The sequence below is a fragment of the Bison bison genome, unplaced genomic scaffold (genome assembly GCF_000754665.1).
Source record: "Bison bison bison isolate TAMUID 2011002044 unplaced genomic scaffold, Bison_UMD1.0 scf7180017864037, whole genome shotgun sequence".
NCBI classification, from domain to species: Eukaryota; Metazoa; Chordata; class Mammalia; order Artiodactyla; family Bovidae; genus Bison; species Bison bison.
This window is the reverse complement of record NW_011494609.1, coordinates 12,135,969-12,153,328: the sequence shown is the minus strand read 5'-3', so window position 1 is coordinate 12,153,328 and position 17,360 is coordinate 12,135,969. Positions and strand designations below refer to the sequence as shown.

The 17,360-nt window shown below is 42.2% G+C and overlaps 1 protein-coding gene across 1 annotated transcript; it reads right to left on the bottom strand.

Moving 5' to 3' along the window:
- Positions 1–2,094: 2,094 nt before the first annotated feature.
- Positions 2,095–14,709, bottom strand: PSMG1 (proteasome (prosome, macropain) assembly chaperone 1). Its single transcript, XM_010834959.1, has 7 exons — positions 14,517–14,709; positions 13,077–13,183; positions 11,858–12,009; positions 9,605–9,667; positions 6,812–7,010; positions 5,633–5,769; positions 2,095–2,301 (listed from the first exon to the last, which is right to left on the bottom strand). The coding sequence occupies exons 1-7, from the start codon at positions 14,648–14,650 to the stop codon at positions 2,227–2,229; spliced, it is 867 nt and encodes a 288-aa protein (XP_010833261.1). The 5' UTR covers positions 14,651–14,709; the 3' UTR covers positions 2,095–2,226.
- Positions 14,710–17,360: the final 2,651 nt, after the last annotated feature.

Genomic DNA, 17,360 nt, shown 5'->3' with positions numbered 1-17,360 from the left:
GGGTCCCTGAGGAGGAGAAAGGGGTCTGGAATTCTCAAGGAGCAAAGGACAAATGTTGTGTTTTTTTTTCCCCTACATTTCTTAGGAAGAATTATATAACAATAATGTATCCTGCTTGAGGACATGTTTCTTCTTCCTGAAAACCTCCTGACTAATCATTATCTTAAAATGTGTATTATGGGAGTGGGTCTAGTAAGGTCTTTATAACCTTGAGACATTCTTTTGATTCATGGGGTTGCAAAGAGTCGGACACGACTGAGCGACTGACCTGAACTGAACTGAACTGAATAACCAATTAAAAAGTATAAAATTCCCTTGCTAAGACTAGGGATTGGGGCACTCTCCATCCCCCTCTGATGTCTGTATCAGCTTTCTCTGTCCCTTTTTATACTTTAATAAAACTCTGCTACACAAAAGCTCTTGAGTGATGAAGACTGGTCCCTGGCCCCGAGGCTAAATCTTCTTCGGAGATCACGAATCAGACACCATTCACCGTAAGCTATCACGATGCTGGGGGAACAGGAGTGATGGGTGAAGAAAGCTCAACCACACCAATCGAGGCCATCGCAGGATCAGCCAGGCCCCGGCAACTCATGTCACACACCTGACTATGGATGTGGGAGCCGAGAGACCAGTCAATCAGGGACACTCGCCCAATCAGCAGACTCAAGATTGACAGAGAATGCATTAGGTCTCCAAGTTCAAGTGTGAGTATTAGGCTGTAGTATTATAGCTAGTAAACAGGTAAGTTAGCATTTTGTTCTCAACTGCATGGCACTTCAGCTTAAAATTCAATAATCTAGCTTTTTATGTCTTCATTCTTAGCACTGATGGGACTCTTTCAATTTACAGAAAGTCTTTCAAAGTCTGTCTTCATATTGGAAGAAACTGTTGTCATTAATTACTGTCTCTGGTCCAGTCCCTTCTCCAGGAACAGGCCATCTTGCATCATCTTTCCATTCCTGTCCTTCTGCATCAAAGGACATACCTCAGCTTAATTCCCAATGTAACAGCTTTGTTTGTATTAAATACTGTAATATACATGCAATAAATAGTACATGTACTTACGTGCTGCTGCTGCTAAGTCGTTTCAGTTGTGTCCAACTCTGTGCGACCCCATAGACGGCAGCCCACCAGGCTCCCCTGTCCCTGGGATTCTCCAGGCAAGAACACTGGAGTGGGTTGCCATTTCCTTCTCCAATGAAAGTGAAAAGTGAAAGTGAAGTCACTCAGTCGTGTCCGACTCTTCACGACCCCATGGACTGCAGCCTACCAGGCTCCTCCGTCCATGGGATTTTCCATGCAAGAGTACTGGAGTGGGGTGCCATTGCCTTCTCTGGTACTTACGTGACATACTGCCTACTACTGACACACAATCCCAATTTTAATTCTAAGGGTAAATTTTGGTTTCTTTCCACATCTTTTACACAGCTCTTAAATTTTCCTTTCAGCTAGCTTCTTTAGCTCATACATTCTCAATCTCTCAGAAAAATCCAAAGTCCCTGAATTTAAAAACAGCCTGATAGGTATGGTTCTGTCAACTCCACCATTTTAAAATTTATCTTCGTGGATGCAGGTTACAGTTTAATGAATGGTCCTGTGCAGCAGTGTGGCTCCTTGGAACTCATCACATCCTCACATTCTAATGAGAACATTCTCCCGCAGCCAAGCTGGGGACATCAGTACAACAGCAACACTGCAAATAGCCCAGCAAGTGTGGGGAAAGAAGCTACCGTAAGAGATTACTGAAAGTCATGAAATACAAATTTTCTGGTTTCATTTTGAGCAAGTATATAACTTCGATTTTTATCCATAAAACAAAAAAACTGAAGAACTCACAATACAGAACCTTTCCACATATTAAGACTCACCAATACCAGATCATCAGCTTTCAGGTATCACATAGAATTTTTGCACCAAAGTATATATTTTGCCATATTAGTAACACTTGTTAGCTGTAGCTTTTTAACAATTTAACTATCTTACCTTAAGATAGTCAAATAAGACAAAACCCCCACCTTGTGGATAAAGAGAACCATTTGGCTTATTTCAGGTGTGAATAGAACCACCATAAACAAGGAACAGAAACTACAATGAATTTAAAATAAGTTTATTCTGTTAACACTCTCATAATACCCCCGTGGAAAAAAGTAACTACAAAACAGGGTACGCTGCTGCCCTTAAAGGAATGGATGGGTGATACACGGCACAAAACCATCTTGGGAATCACGTGTAAATGTTACTCTGAATCTCATTTGTTGTCATCAATTTCTTCAGTATCTCTGTGCTCTGGGGAATGTTCTGGAGGGAGAGAAGTTGTTAACATAGTGAGAATTTAGTCAGAACAAGGCACACGTTCCCAGCCAGCCCTACTACTGACACAGAAGCAGAGAGGAAACCGGAAAGGACAGGCCCCACCTCTCACCGCCTCACCTGATGGACGGGACATCTGGTGGGTCCTCTTCAACCCTGCCTGAAGCTCTCTGACAGGACCCCAGGCCTCCAGGAGTCTTGAGCCCTTTGGTCACCTCTTCCACATGTGCTCAGTCCTCTCTGCACCCCAACCAAGGGTCCTCCCAGTCCCCTCAAACGCACCTGAGCCTGCCCACTTCACGCCACACTGCCTCGCTGGGCATGTCTCCTCCACCGGGACCTGCCCATCCCTTGGGTCCAGCTGAAGGGCTCCTTCCCGTGGAGCCTCTCCTCGGTTGACCTCACCCCCTGCCCACCCTGGCTGGCAGCTGGCACCTGGCACAGCAACCACCTGTGCCACCTCCAGGCCATGGACCACCCAGCACCATGTGGTCCACACAGCAGGGACGCAAGAGAATTCCATCTTGTTCCCAACTTGAACTCCATCTTGTTGACCAAATACCACTTCAAGAACAGAAGCTCTGACCTAAGCCAGGACGACTGTATTCAGTCACTAAGAAGACAGTGTTCTTCAAAAAGCCCCTTCATCCTCCCATAAGTCATCATGTTTACAGCAAGAAATGAAAAGGTAAAGAGAAGTTAACTACATTTCCCCTACAAAGGATGTTTTTAGACACTTAAAGTTGACTTAAACTCTACATGACAAATGGTTTACAAGTCTCAGAACAAGTACAGAATATTCTGGGTCACTGGAGCCCTGAGCACTGACCAGCATCACAGAGCCCGTGCAGCCCCTTCATGGAAGCATCTGGACGGCTCTGCTTCTGGCCCTTCACCACTCTCACCGCAGAGCTGACGGCTGCGAGGCAATTTGCCATAAAAGACGGAATAACTGGCTGACAGTCTGGACTTTGCTGCCGATGAAGGACTCTCATTTGTCACTTAAGTCTCAGCCCTCACAATGGTATGCAAGGTGACAAGGACACCCGGCGTCTTAAAACAGGGGACTCTGACAACTACGGACACCGACATGATAGAAAACACGGTGACAAAACTCAGGGGACCATATGTGAAACAGACAGCCAGCCGGAATTTGCTGTATGGCTCAGGAAACTCAAACAGGGACTCTGTATCAACCTAGAGGGCTGGGATGGGAGGGAGACGGGAGGGAGGCTCCAAAGGGAGGGGATATATGTATACCTATGGCTGATCCATGTTGAGGTTTGACAGAAAACAAAATTCTGTAAAGCAATTATCCTTCAATAAAAAAAATAATAAATTTAAAATTAAAAAAAAAAAAAAGCCAAGGGGAAGTGTGAAACACGGGAGCATGAAGCCAGATTGCACGCTATACAGAAAAGAGCACATCAGTGCAAAGCCTTTGGTGATCTGCAGGTGCAGAGTCGGGTCCACGCTTCCCACAGAATTTAGAATGTCCACCAATGGACCTGTGAGAACGGGCCAAGAACAGACAGTGCAGAACAGGCTTCACCAGATAATAGCAGGCTCAGGTCACACATCCACATCCCAGGCTTGGAAACTGACACCTGTCTTAATAAAGGGAGAAATTCTGGTGAAAAAGACGAGGTGCAATGCTGAAAGGGAAACAAATCAACAAGCCTATACGTCTGTACTACCTACACACACACTATGTTCACGTGGACGTACAACCGAGCAGACTAGTGCTTAAGTACAACCCCCAGAACCCGTGCTTTGCACAGCACTGCCAGGAGGTAGATACATTTTAAATGTATTCAAGTATTTCGTGCTTCATAATAAAGTCTAAGTTTGTTATTCATTTCTCTTGTTTCACTATGTCCTTTTTAATGTCCCTCTTTTATTTTTTCATTATTTTATCTCTCATGGCAAAACTGCCTCTCAGACAATTCAGTACATGGTGGCAACATCTGCATGAACGAGCTCATGGCCATGATGTCTGTGGTGAAGATGCTTGGGTGGCAGTGCCCAGAGTGAAGACAGTGGCCACGGCCCCTGCCCTCAATGAAGTGGGAAGAGTTGATCAGGTTATCACAGACGCAGGCAATGCCACTAGTTACCACATCCTCAGAAAGGGATGCTAAATACAAAATAACTTGCCTGAGAGGTTATCCATGACTCCAGGTAAGCTGAAAGATATACTTCAATTATACTAAGTTAGGACTTCACTCTTACTAATTCAGTAAATGCCTGAGGGCCTTTGACACATCAGACTCATGACGTACTGGGGCTACCACAAGAGAAAACGCTCCCACGTAGGTGACAGTCTAATTTACGAAACCTATGAAATTAGCTGATGCCAACAGAAATTACAAAGGAAGCTGCCCTACTCCTAATGGCCATCCTAGAATAAAACAAGGCTTTCAACCTGGAACAATGCTGTTATTATCTCATCCCCTTAAAGAAGAAGTTCTTCAACAAGAGTCCATACTGTCAGCACATCTCTTAGGGAGAAGATGGGAGTCCCTAGACTACCTGAAATTACTGGCAAAACCTTTCTGTACATGCGGATATGTATTTTTCTGGGAAAAGAGCCCACAGGTACCTCCAAACTTAGAACAGGGAACAGATTTAGCCCATCTAGTCCCAATGCAAAATTAAGTCAATAAACGTTATGATAATTTGATCCATACTATGCTCCAAAATGCCTTCTCAAAAATTATACTTTGCAGGAACTTCCCCGGTGGCACAGTGGATAAAAATCTTAACTGTTAACGCGTGGGACGTGGGTTCAATCCCTGGTCGGGGAAGACCCAACATGCCACGGAGCAAGGAAGCCTGTACACCACAACTATGGAGCCTGCGCTCTAGAGCCCATGTTCCATGATAAGAGAAACCTCAGCAAGGAGGAGCCCGAGCACGGGAACAAACTGCAGTCCCAACTTGCCGCAAGTAGACAAAGCCCATCGACAGCAACAAAGACCCAGCACAGCCGAAAATTAATTAATTAATGTAAAAAAAAAAATTACACCTTCCAAATTAATAAGTTACAGAAACTTCTTGAAGAGTGAAACCATCTTCCCACACAGACATCTGGGATTTAAAGCACTGGCCTATCCTGACAAACATGAACAAAATATTCTTGGGGTTTCAGAAGTGTATCTAGAAGAACATGTGATAATCATATGCAAACTCCCAGACCAGCAGCTTTCTCTTTACTTGGGGTGAAAAAGATCTCTATTTGCTACTTAGGTTTCACATTCAATACCACATTTATGTTCGCTACCAAGCTCATTATTAAGTCAATAAAATAAAGCCTTACCTTAACCAAACACTTTAAACTTTTGGAAGAAAGTACAGGCTTAAAAGCTTCGATTGTGATCAGGTCTAATTTCATCACATCAGTGTAACACAAGTACAGAACTGCAGGGATTCTCCACACTTGACAGTAACTCAGAACTATGAATAGACAAGAACAAAATCACTTAGGTTTTCTGTTACACAATTTTAAAGTGCAACACCTCTACCTCATAAAGGCTGCTTTTAAAATAGTCGTCTCTGTTGCCTCTTTTCATCATTTATAGCCATTTTGAATCAATTATAACGCATATTTTCTTTCAAAGACAATTTACTTTCCTAAGTTATCTTTGCTTTACAAGTAAAATACAAGATTATAATTTTGTTAACTGCACTGAAGTAAATTAAATGCAAATAATAAATATATAATGCATAATATAAAACATTTAGCCATTTGTTCTAATAAACTTAACGTTTAAAGTTTAAAAAAAACTTCTATTTATGAACAAATAAGTGAATTATATAACATATTAACCACTAAAAAGTGAGAATCAAAATTTGATATGTTAGGGTATAATTGGTAGTATGAATAAAAAATAAACTATTAAAGTAACTACCAAAATTCAATATCTGAAGCTTCTATTCTAACAATTAAAACACACTTTGCCAACTTTTCATGCATGAACAAATGACATCTAACACTGGTTTGCAGGATAAGTTATCAATGCTAGAAAGAAATGGCAGCTCTGAGTTAAGAGCTAAGAACTCAGAGCTGCTCTCATACAATGAATGTGTGTCTGCAAAGTTTAAACACTGAAACCAAATATAACATGCATGCGTGCTCAGCTGCTCGTCATGTCTGACTCTTTGTGACCCCATGTACTGCAATCTGCCAGGCTCCTCTGTCTATGGAGATCTAAATGCAAGAATACTGGAGTGGGCTGCCATGCCCTCCTCCAGAGAATCTTCCCCACTCAGGGATCGAACCCACTTCTCCTGTACTGGCAGACAGGTTCTTTACTGCTGAGCCATCAGGGAAGCTACAAAATGTAACATACCTGCAACTACGGATACTGAGGACTAACACCAACACACTGGTATCAATCACCATTAACACCTCAAAAAGATCTCTACTTGTCCTAGCAACAACTATGAAAAAAGCAGTAACAAGAATAGAAGTGAATGGCATGAACTGCGATACTACCTGCTGCAGGAAGGTCGTGGACAATATTTGGTTGTTCTAGCAGTGAACAAAAAGGAGGCTCTTTGAAATTCTGAGTTTTTAGAGCTTTCAGGAAAGGAGTATGAAGGCTGCTGGTAGATTCTGAAGTTTTATAGTCAGTAACATGGCGACATGTGAGAATAGTGACTTGCATATTCTTCCTTGGACAAGAGCCAAAAACCTAACACAAAATTGATTTCAAATTAAAATAGATACATATTTTGTGACAGAACAGAAATATCCCTCAAGCTATTTACCTAACACCATTCATATAACAGTGTATACGTATGCTCTGAAGGGCTGGACGTGTCAATGGAAAACAGAGCCCCCGCTCTGCTATCCCCTCACTGGGGTGGGACTGATCTTAATTCTGTCACTTTCTAGCCAGGTGACCTTCTCCAAGTCACTTCCCCCACCTGTGAACTAAGGACAGAGGGAGGTGTGATCTGAAGTCAGAGAAGACAGGAACAAAGGAGGCAGAGCAGCTGCTATAACAGCCAGGGACACCATCACAGGTAAGGGAGTCACTCAACTACAAGCACCTGTTCATTTACGCCCTCCCCGCCATCCGCCGACGATGCCTGTAGGCAATTTTTTTTGTTTTGTTCCAGTGTTTGTTCAGTTTCTAAGAGCACTACTTGCCATCGGTGTTGAGAACAATGTTACACTGAATGGAAGTGACACCCATTCTTTGCTGGAGAAAGTGACATAATTAAGATCCTACCTCGATGGACATGAGTTTGAGTAAACTCCGGGAGTTGGTGATGGACAGGGAGGCCTGGCATGCTGCGATTCATGGGGTCACAAAGAGTCGGACACGACTGAGCGACTGAACTGAACTGAACTGAACCTCTAAGAACGCTCCATTTAGACTAGTGTTGTATTAGCAACAGGAAGCGGTCCTCTCCTTAATGCATGGAATGATGGGTTCAAGAGCACTGTACTGAGGATGCTTCTAAGAACATCACTTGCAAGTTGCACTCATAACAGTGTTACATCAGTGCAAATGATTCTTAAATTCACCTTTAAGTGTATTTCCTTTATAAATCAAGTTTCAACTGCTCAAGGCCTCAATGTCCACCTAAGTTGGTACTTCATGGATTTCTAAGGACTCTTTCAGCTTTTAAAATCTCTGATAACATAAGAAAAGGGAAGAGGCTATCTTCAAGGGGAAAAATAAGAGCAGATTTTAGATCTCTGCACCTGTTCTGAAAATATTTTATGAAGAAAAGAAAGAAAATGGCTATTTCAAATAGCAAGAGAACTGAAGATTTTAGGTTATGTGCTGTAAATGATTTGTAAGACTTTTAATTATAGCATAGCTTTATAAATAAACACAGAACTTAACATCATATACATTTATAAGCAATGTTCCATTTAAGAAATATAACATTATTCACAAGGCCTGATTTATCATCCTCTCTGAATACTTATGTTTTGGAATACTTTGTTTTGGAAATGCATAACTTTACATTTTCTCAAGTCAGAGAGAGAAAAGCTATTCCACAGTACAAAACATCATACATAAATTAATAATATAAATTAATACAGCAGTTTTCTACTCTTCTGAGATCTATTCAAAGTTATGGACTCTGTCTCTACAAAATACACATAGGGACATAAAATAAAATGATATATACAGCCATCAGAACATTCATAGACCATATCAGAGAATCTCTCCTTTAATCAAAACAGCTACCAAAAATTATAAAGTGCATTTTAAGTATGCCAATCTAGTTTAAAACAGGTGTGCACAAAACTTATTTCTAATGAACTTAATTATATCTATATTTAACTGACATTAAATATATATAATAAATAAATATATATCTATATTTAGCCTAACTTTTAAACTGAAACATTTATAAGATGTATTGAAAAGGTTTATTTCATTAAAAAATAATACACAACTAAGAAAATTATGATTATTCCCTAAAATTGTTCAGTTCAGTTGCTCAGTCGTGTCTGACTCTTTGCGACCCCATGGACTGCAGCACGCCAGGCCTCCCTGTCCATCACCAACTCCCAGAGTTTATTCAAACTCACGGCCATTGAGTCAGTGACGCCATCCAACCATCTCATCCTCTGTCAGCCCCTTCTCCTCCCGTCTTCAATCTTTTCCAATGAGTCAATTTTGCGCACCAGGTTGTGAAAATATTGGAGTTTCAGCTTCAGCATCAGTCCTTCCAATGAATCAGTTGAGTTCAGTCACTTAGTCGTGTCCGACTCTTTGCGACACCATGAATATTCAGGACTGACTTCCTTTAGGATGGACTGGTTGGATCTCCTAGTTAAATTCTTCACTGAAAAATTTTTTACTGGGCACATACAATTGCTCTATTCTCCCACAAAATGAAGACTCAGTTGATCCATCCTAATGCTAAGAAATATGGCTGCAGCTCTGGTGTGAGTGGCGGCTTCGCGCCAGCCCCGTGAACCCAGGTTGTGAGACCAGTTCACAGAGGCCTCCCACCTCGCGGCCCCACGTTTCCAGGCAGCCTGGGCACCATGGCTGGTTCTCACCCGTGGCTGTGCCCTGCTCTGCCTCACGTGGGTAACTTGTTCAAAAATGTGTTACATTTTCATGACCCATGATCTTCAGCACATGCTGGTTACATTTGCTTGTGTTCTTTTATTCTTCATGTTCTAAAACTCCTATAATATTTCTAAGGGAAAAAGCAAATACTTGCCCTACGTCAACATCTGACTACCCAGGCTTACATGTAAAGACACTGAACCCTGATACAGTAGCAACCCCAGATGAGACTCTCTCACCTTTTCCAGCCACTGATATTGCTGATCTTCGGCCACGTAGCAACTGCACTGGCAGAGCATGACCTGAAATCAAATTCCGTGTTTCCCGTCAGGTCAAGCAAGCGTTACACACACCCCACGCTGTCATCACATATGCATCATGTGAATCCCAAAACAACCCTTGGATAACATCTGGTTTGCTTAATCTTGTACCGGCTTATTCATTTTTCTTTAAAGTTTAAAATTTTAAGGATCAAGCCACTACTGGCAAGTAGTATCAGAAGAAAGTGCACACTGACAGCACAACCGTGAGGGCTGGCCAAGGAGATGCTGAAGATGCTGTCAGTAAACACCACCAGAGTCCTCTTTACAAAACTGGGGAGAACACCAGGCCTGCTGCCCTTCTCGGGGTCACACACTGTGAAGACCAAACTCAAAAAACAACAACAAAAAAACCACAAAAACATCAAGTGCTGTGAGAGTCAAGGGTAACAGTCCAGCCACATCTCAGGCCAGCAGTACGCAAGGATGGGGCTGATGTCTGGAAGGTGGCGGTAGTCTAGAAGCCACGTGCTCAAACTGAAAACCTGCCACACAGAGGTGTCAGAGGGTAAGATGATTGATCATCAATGCTCGTGGAACGATAGTATCCATAAAAATCAACCGTGTCCAAATATTGCCAGAAACATTAACACCTAATGATGCAAGTGGGAAAACATGAAGCACAGGGACCTTCCCAGCAGCCCAGTTAGACTGCAGGGGCCACGGGTTCAATCCCTGGCTGGGGAACTGAGATCCCACATGCAATATAGCACAGCCAAAAAAAAAAAAAATTAAGCACAAGAGGACAAAAAGGGGCCCCAAGGTTAGGGAGAAGAACAAGACTAGATACATAATTAGTTATACACACAGGGTCTGAATAGTCAAGACACCCAACAAACCAATGGTAAACCTAAACACAGTAACAGAAAGTTCTCCTGCTTGACCCCCAAGACGTATTCTACAGCGAAAACTTTCCACTAAGGACCAGATGAAGAACATGCTTAGTTCCCTTACTATTTATGCCCCATAAATATTGGGTGCTTACAAAAACCCTTATGTAACATTTTAATAACGTTGGATTACATGTTACAGAAACAAACTGTAAATATTATAAAATCAAATTTTATCATTTTCAAGGCTAACCTTATAGTATTACAGTTACTGATGTCTTCTACTGTCTGAGCCCCTGCCCCTGGCCTCCGTTCAAGCGTCCAGCACCAGTGGAAGAGCACTCTGTCAACAAGCAGGTGGGCAGACAGGCATCACCCGCGGGGCCGCCTCACCAGCCTAACGTGTCTCCCCAACTGTGCTGCTTTTTCGGAATGGTCCCAAGGACAGAAGATGTGCTCAGTTGCTCAGTCGTGTCCAACTCTCTGCAACCCTATGTACTGTAGCCCGCCAGGCTCCTCTGTCCATGGGATTTCCCAGACAAGAAGACTGGAGTGGGTAGTCATTTCCTCCTCCAGGGCATCTTCCTGACTCAGGGATCGAACCTGCGTCTCCTGCCTTGTTTACTATGGAGCCACCTGGGAAGCCCAGGACCCAAGAACAGGACTAGGACAAATGCGATCCAATAAAATCACTAGGCGTCAGCTGCAGAGCATGTTTTACAGCTTAACAAATCAGGATGAATTAGGAATTCTCTAGGGGTCCAGCAGTTAAGACTTCACACTTCCACTGCAGGGGGACCACGTTCCATCCCTGGTCAGGGGGAACCAAGATCCCTCAGGCCATGCAGCAGCACAGCCAAAAAAAAAATCAGGATGAATTAGGCAAGGATGAAAGCTCAGTGTCAACAGAATTGCATTCAGAGTGCATAAAGCACTCATCTGCTCAGTGTTAACTGAGTGTCCAGTCTATAGGAATGGGTTTAAAGCTAAATGCCAGGTAGGTTTAGGGCAACAAAGCAGAACCCCTGCTTCCACAGCGTGTATGCATTTTCCCATTTAGATCTGCCAGCTTAAATCATTTTCTGAATGAGGGCAAGGTTTAAGTATCTAATGTTATGGTTTGTTTCTAAAAAAGTTACTTCAGAATTTCTTCAGAAGTTTACCAACACACTGTATTTGCCACATTGATATTATACAAGCAGAAAAATGATTACTACCACTGCCAACAGGCAGAATCCCTCAGCCCAAAAGTAGATATAAAGGAATGTGGAATTCAAATGAACACTACATAAATGACGCCTAAATAACTCCCACTTATACACCCAAGCCAGGCGCCACATACCGAAGGATTCGATTTCAGGTGATAAAACACACAAAAAGCCTCTGTGGGGGACAGGTGTGCAGTGTCCGTTGTCCTACACCATTCATTCCAGAGTTTAGCACAACCGACTTCTTCCCAGGCTCCTGAATTCATGACAAATGATGACAAAAACGCTGTGAAAAACAAGGCACATCGGTTAGTGCTGGGCTCCACAAGTTGTATTTTCTATTCAATAAAAAACAAATTCAGTATCTACGGCTGATTCATATTGTTGTTTGGCAGAAACCAACACAACACGGTAAAGCAATTATCCTCCAATTTAAAATAAATGAATTTTTTAAAATCATAAAAAATAAATAAATTCAAGTTGAGAATCCTAGTGCTAAAGAGCCATTGAGAGCATCAACCTTATACACATCATCATTGTGCAGAAAAAGAAACTGAGGCCTCAAGAAGTTAGAGGCCATGCCCTGAGTTTAGAGGATACTGGAGCCAGGAATCAGGAAGACAGGTTTACTGACAGGTCTCACCAAAGTCTCACACTGTAACAACCTTCTGGAAAATTTTAGGCCAGGAGAACTGTAAATAAGTGAGTCAGCTATTATTTACCATGTACTGTTCTACAGGCACTGCTGCTGCTGCTAAGTCGCTTCAGTCGTGTCCGACTCTGTGCGAAGGCACTAGGGGTACCTTACAGGGCAAGGAATTTTCACTGAGTTCCCCAAGGCTCTCCTCTGGGCCTATGAACTCCCTAAAATGATACAGGTTTGTGTACTTTTGTGTGTGTATTCATTATTCCAGCTGAACTCTGCACTGTTCCGACTTTAATCTATCAAATGAATTCATATATATATAAACCTTATATTGCTAGAGTTCTCCTTATGATTTTAAAGGAGTCAGTTAACTCACAAACATACAAAGACCCACTGTAACAAGGGACTGCTGACCCCCTGGCCAGCTGGGCCACAACAGGTCCAGAAGCCCAAGAAAACCTGGATACTAGAAACGGGGTTTCCTTGAAATCATAAGTTCCTAAAGCCAAGAATATTTCCCTTAAATCTTAGTTTTCAAGTTTCTCAAAAAGCGCCACATGAGCAGGGACGGATTTCATTCAGACAGTTATTCTGCTATAACTTCTTCTAAAAAAGTAATATCCATCTGAAATCTGTTATGATGGAAAGAAGTAACTTCAGCTTCTGCTCTTTCAACAAAGCGTGTAGTCTAATGCACTTCCACTTACCTACTGCATTATTCCCTATTGCAATTATAAACTTGGAGCAAGGATGTTTTTCCAGCAGAGAAACTTCCAACGTTGTTTTTGTCTGTCTTCGAAAGAGCCGCACCTCCCTAACAAGAGAAACAAAAAAATGAAAGAAAAGCAATTTAAATGTTGTTGTTCAGTCGCTCAGTTGTGTCTGACTCTTTGTGACCCTATGAACTGTATCCCACCCCAGGCTTTCCTGTACTCCACATAATTTAAATGTAATTAGTATCATACTGTGACAAAAAGGTTACCACAGGTATGATTTTGTATTAAGTAGAATGCAAACTTTAATTCTATAAAGAACATAATTATCATTTTAAGGAAGCAACGGATTCAAGCAACAATAATTCATAGGTAAAACCGTTTGTTGCCCAGTTTATGGAGAACTGTAGCAGAGAGATCAGGCTGTCCAGTTGATCCACAGATCAATCTGTCTTAGCAACCCAAACAGTGGACAACTAGGCATAGTGTGTGGTGAGAAACGGCAAGCACCACCTCTGAGGCTTTCTTGCAGCACAACACTGACCAAGCCTCTTAGAAGGAACTTCCCTTTACAGGAAATGCATGTGACAGACACACACCTGAATAAAGGACACCAAGAGGAAGCAATCAGGCCAGTCCAGAGGGTGGGACATCCCACAGGACAATCGGTCTCTCGAAGCGGGTGAGAGAGTTGGGGGCGGCGAGGAAACTGCTCTAAATGCATGGAAGTTCAAGAGATAAAACGTCTAAATCTAAGGTGTGTGCCTTGCCAGGGTTCTGACTTCCTCAAACCCACTGTAAAATGTCGTGTCTGAGACAACTGGATAACTCTGACCATGGACTGGCTATATTACACTGTATCCAAAAAGTTAATATGTAAGAAAATACCTGTATCTTTTGATACGCATTCTGAAAGCTGTAGAGGTGAAAGGCCACGGAGACTGGGACCCACCAAAGGGTGGAGAGAGATAAAATGTGGCAAAATTTTCCTGTTGAATTTATGTGACTGGAGGGGCTTAACGTGCCATTTTACTGTTTTCTCTAATGTCTATGTGTTTGGAAATAACACTTTTTAAAAAAAGGACATATCCATATGCTGCTGACACACGATGCTAACCAAGAAGTGCGGCGGAGAATACAGTTTTTAAGAGTTGTCTTATATCCATGAACCAAACGCACGACAGACTTGAGGGAGGAAGACAGCCCCGCAGCGCTGGAGAACGGATCACGCCCGCAGGAAACCACCGGCACCAACGCTGAAGGAAGCCTTTGAAGACGGCAGGAGCCGACGCCCCACCGAGCACCGAGCCCGCGGGCCGCCTCCACCCGGCACCCCCGCAGCCGTCTTGGCCCCCAAAGCAGGGGGCTTGGGGGAGGGCGGACTAGCCGCAACCTGAAGGCCTGCGCGTCCGCTCCGATGCCCCAGGACCTCACCTCTTCCGCGCCAGCTGTCGCCGGACCTCCCTATCCTCGGGCGTCTCCCTATTCCTCTCTTCTTCCTCCTCCTCCTCCTCCGTCCCGGCTCGGCACGGCGTCCTCACCACCTCCCCGAAAAACGTGGCCGCCATGCTCTCCCTTACTCTTTCCCAGCCTAACTGCGGTGCCACTGAACCGCGCACGCGCCCCGCGCACGCGCCCGAGAGCACCGCCACCCCCTGCCCCCCGCCCCCACAGCACCGCCACACCCCCTGCACCACCCCCGCGCATGCGCCCCGAGTCCTTGCGGCGGTGCAAATCCAGGACCTTTTTCTTTCGCAGCCCGAGCCCGGTGGGGCCGCCGAAAAATCGGGTGACTGCAGGCCAGAGAGGCGAGCCGGGGGGCGGGGTCTCCCGTCCCCGCAGGTAACGGACCAGGCCGACAAGGGGCTCGACCGTCCCCGGCCCAGTCCTTACAGCTCCGGGAAGAGGCCAGCCCGGTTACCTTTCCTTCCTTAACTCCGTTTCCGTTTTCTTCTCCGTTAGGAGTGACAGGGTGAGCTTTGGTTTATTAAGAACCCGGCTTCAAACCGCGACCGCCCCAGGTAGGTGCCGGCCCGGCCCGGCGCGTCCTCGGGACAGTGGACAGAGGGCGGATGGACGGGCAGGAAAAAATACAGTGCTTCGCGGTGTTGTAAAAATGAGCCTTTACTCTGGCAATAGGAATTCACATTTCAAAAGCTGATGATCTGAAAGATTTCATGAGAATGCAAAAATAGTTGCTTCTTTTTTAAAACTTGGCCATCTCTGGTACAAAATTTCGTTTTAAATAGCCTTTCATTAATAAGAAACGTATGTAATTATTTTTGAATTGGTTCTCATCTTTCATTATTTAACAGCACTAATCCATGCAGGAGAGAAGTGACACTATACCATAGCTTAAGTGAAAATATACAATATTGCAACGGAAAAAAAATCCATTTACCTACATTCAGTTGTGCTGAAACTAGAGGGCATTTGCTTACATTCTGGAACCCTATCAATAAATAGTCACAAAGTTAAGTACTAATATGGGGTCGGGGAAGCCTCTTGAGATTAGAAAAAAATCACAAATCTGTTGCTAGAAACATTTTGCTTTTAGATGTGGAGAAACTGTCACCAAAAGCATTTCCATAAGATCAGTTATTTAGCAATTTTACACATTACTGCAAAATAATATATTGGGTTTTGAAGCAAAATATGAACATTATAGTATAAACAATAAGACTAGCTATCTAGTTCACGCTTAGGAAACTGGCTATGTTAGCAAGCTAGAATAGACAAGATTTTAAGATTACATTAACACTCCTGGGCTACAGTTGGGCACCACTTTGTCTTAGTCCTTTTGTTGAATAAAATCACATCACTTTTACCAGTAAGATCTTCAATTTGATTTCAATTACATTATGAAGAAGTCACTTGTGGAAAGCTGATTGAAAATCATAAATAGGGTAATGATAGTACATTTAGTTATGATTGAAATTCTGCATACATTTCAGAGATTTTTACAAGAATATTAAATTTTAAACAAATGCTTATTTCATGCAGTTACAATAAATTTAGGCCAAGCACTTAAAAAAAGGCAAGTATATGTTCAAATCAAATACTCAACCAGAAAAGGGATTCCATTATGAAAGAAGGCTGATGGTACAATCTCAAGTGCTAACAGAAATTAACCCCACCAGAGAAAATTATAACTTCAAAATGAAATCTTCACGACACTAAAATGGTCAAAAAACAGCATAAAATACTCTTAACTGAGATTTTTAACATTTTCATTTTATGACATTTGTTGAGGACATAGCATATCCCAATAAGAAATTTCTGTGAAATTAAGTGCAAATATGGGACTGGAAATAGGTTTAAACATTTCATTAAAGATCAAAAATCAAACCCCATGCACCTAAAAATATTTGCAGTTTATTAGGAATTCTTCCCTTTCTCACCTGTACTATTAACAAGTTACTGGTATCAGTATTTCAGATGAAAATATACTACAAACAGAGCAAATACAGACTCTGGCTTATGCTAAGAAAAAGAAAGTGACAACAAAAAGCCTTTTTTAAAAGCAGACATGCAACCACAAGTAAATTTCTCAATAAGACACTTTAGTTGATCTGTGTAACAAAAAAATGCATTACATTGTCTTTTAATGAAAAAGGAACATAAACCCTTAGATTGCTGTATTTTACTTTAGATTTACACATGCAAATCATATATTAATATTCACAGATACTTTTAAATGGGAAAACAACTTGCTTAACAGTTCATTTTTCCAATAGCATGTTGCTATGTTAAAAAGATTTGACAGTGCGTTCATTTAATCTGGTGATTTTAATTTCAACAAATACCTACTCACAAACCTCATTGCAAATAAATTCTTTATAGTATCAAGACCAGATTTTCTAATCCTAATGAAGGATTGATATAGCCCAGACATGCTGCCTTTAAAGTCTGTTGTGATGAGACTCTAATAAATTTGCTCAAAATATTCATAAAGTTCTAACGTTTAAGGTGCTATAAAGAAACAAAAGATGTGACAGTATCATCTAAAAATATGACTGTTTCCATCTTTATACTTTTTATTTTCTAACTCATTAAGACTAAGACCTGCCTCATAGTGAGGCACATTTTTGGCATTTCTATAAATGCTGCTACATGAAAGTAAAAATGAGAAAAAGTTGTGATAGTCACATTCATAGCTTTCATATAAAAATATATATTCCCTGAATTCGTCATATCAAGTGGTCATCATTCTGTATGAATTGCAGTATTATAAACAAAATAAGAACATTAATGGACTTTTTCTATTTCCAACACGAC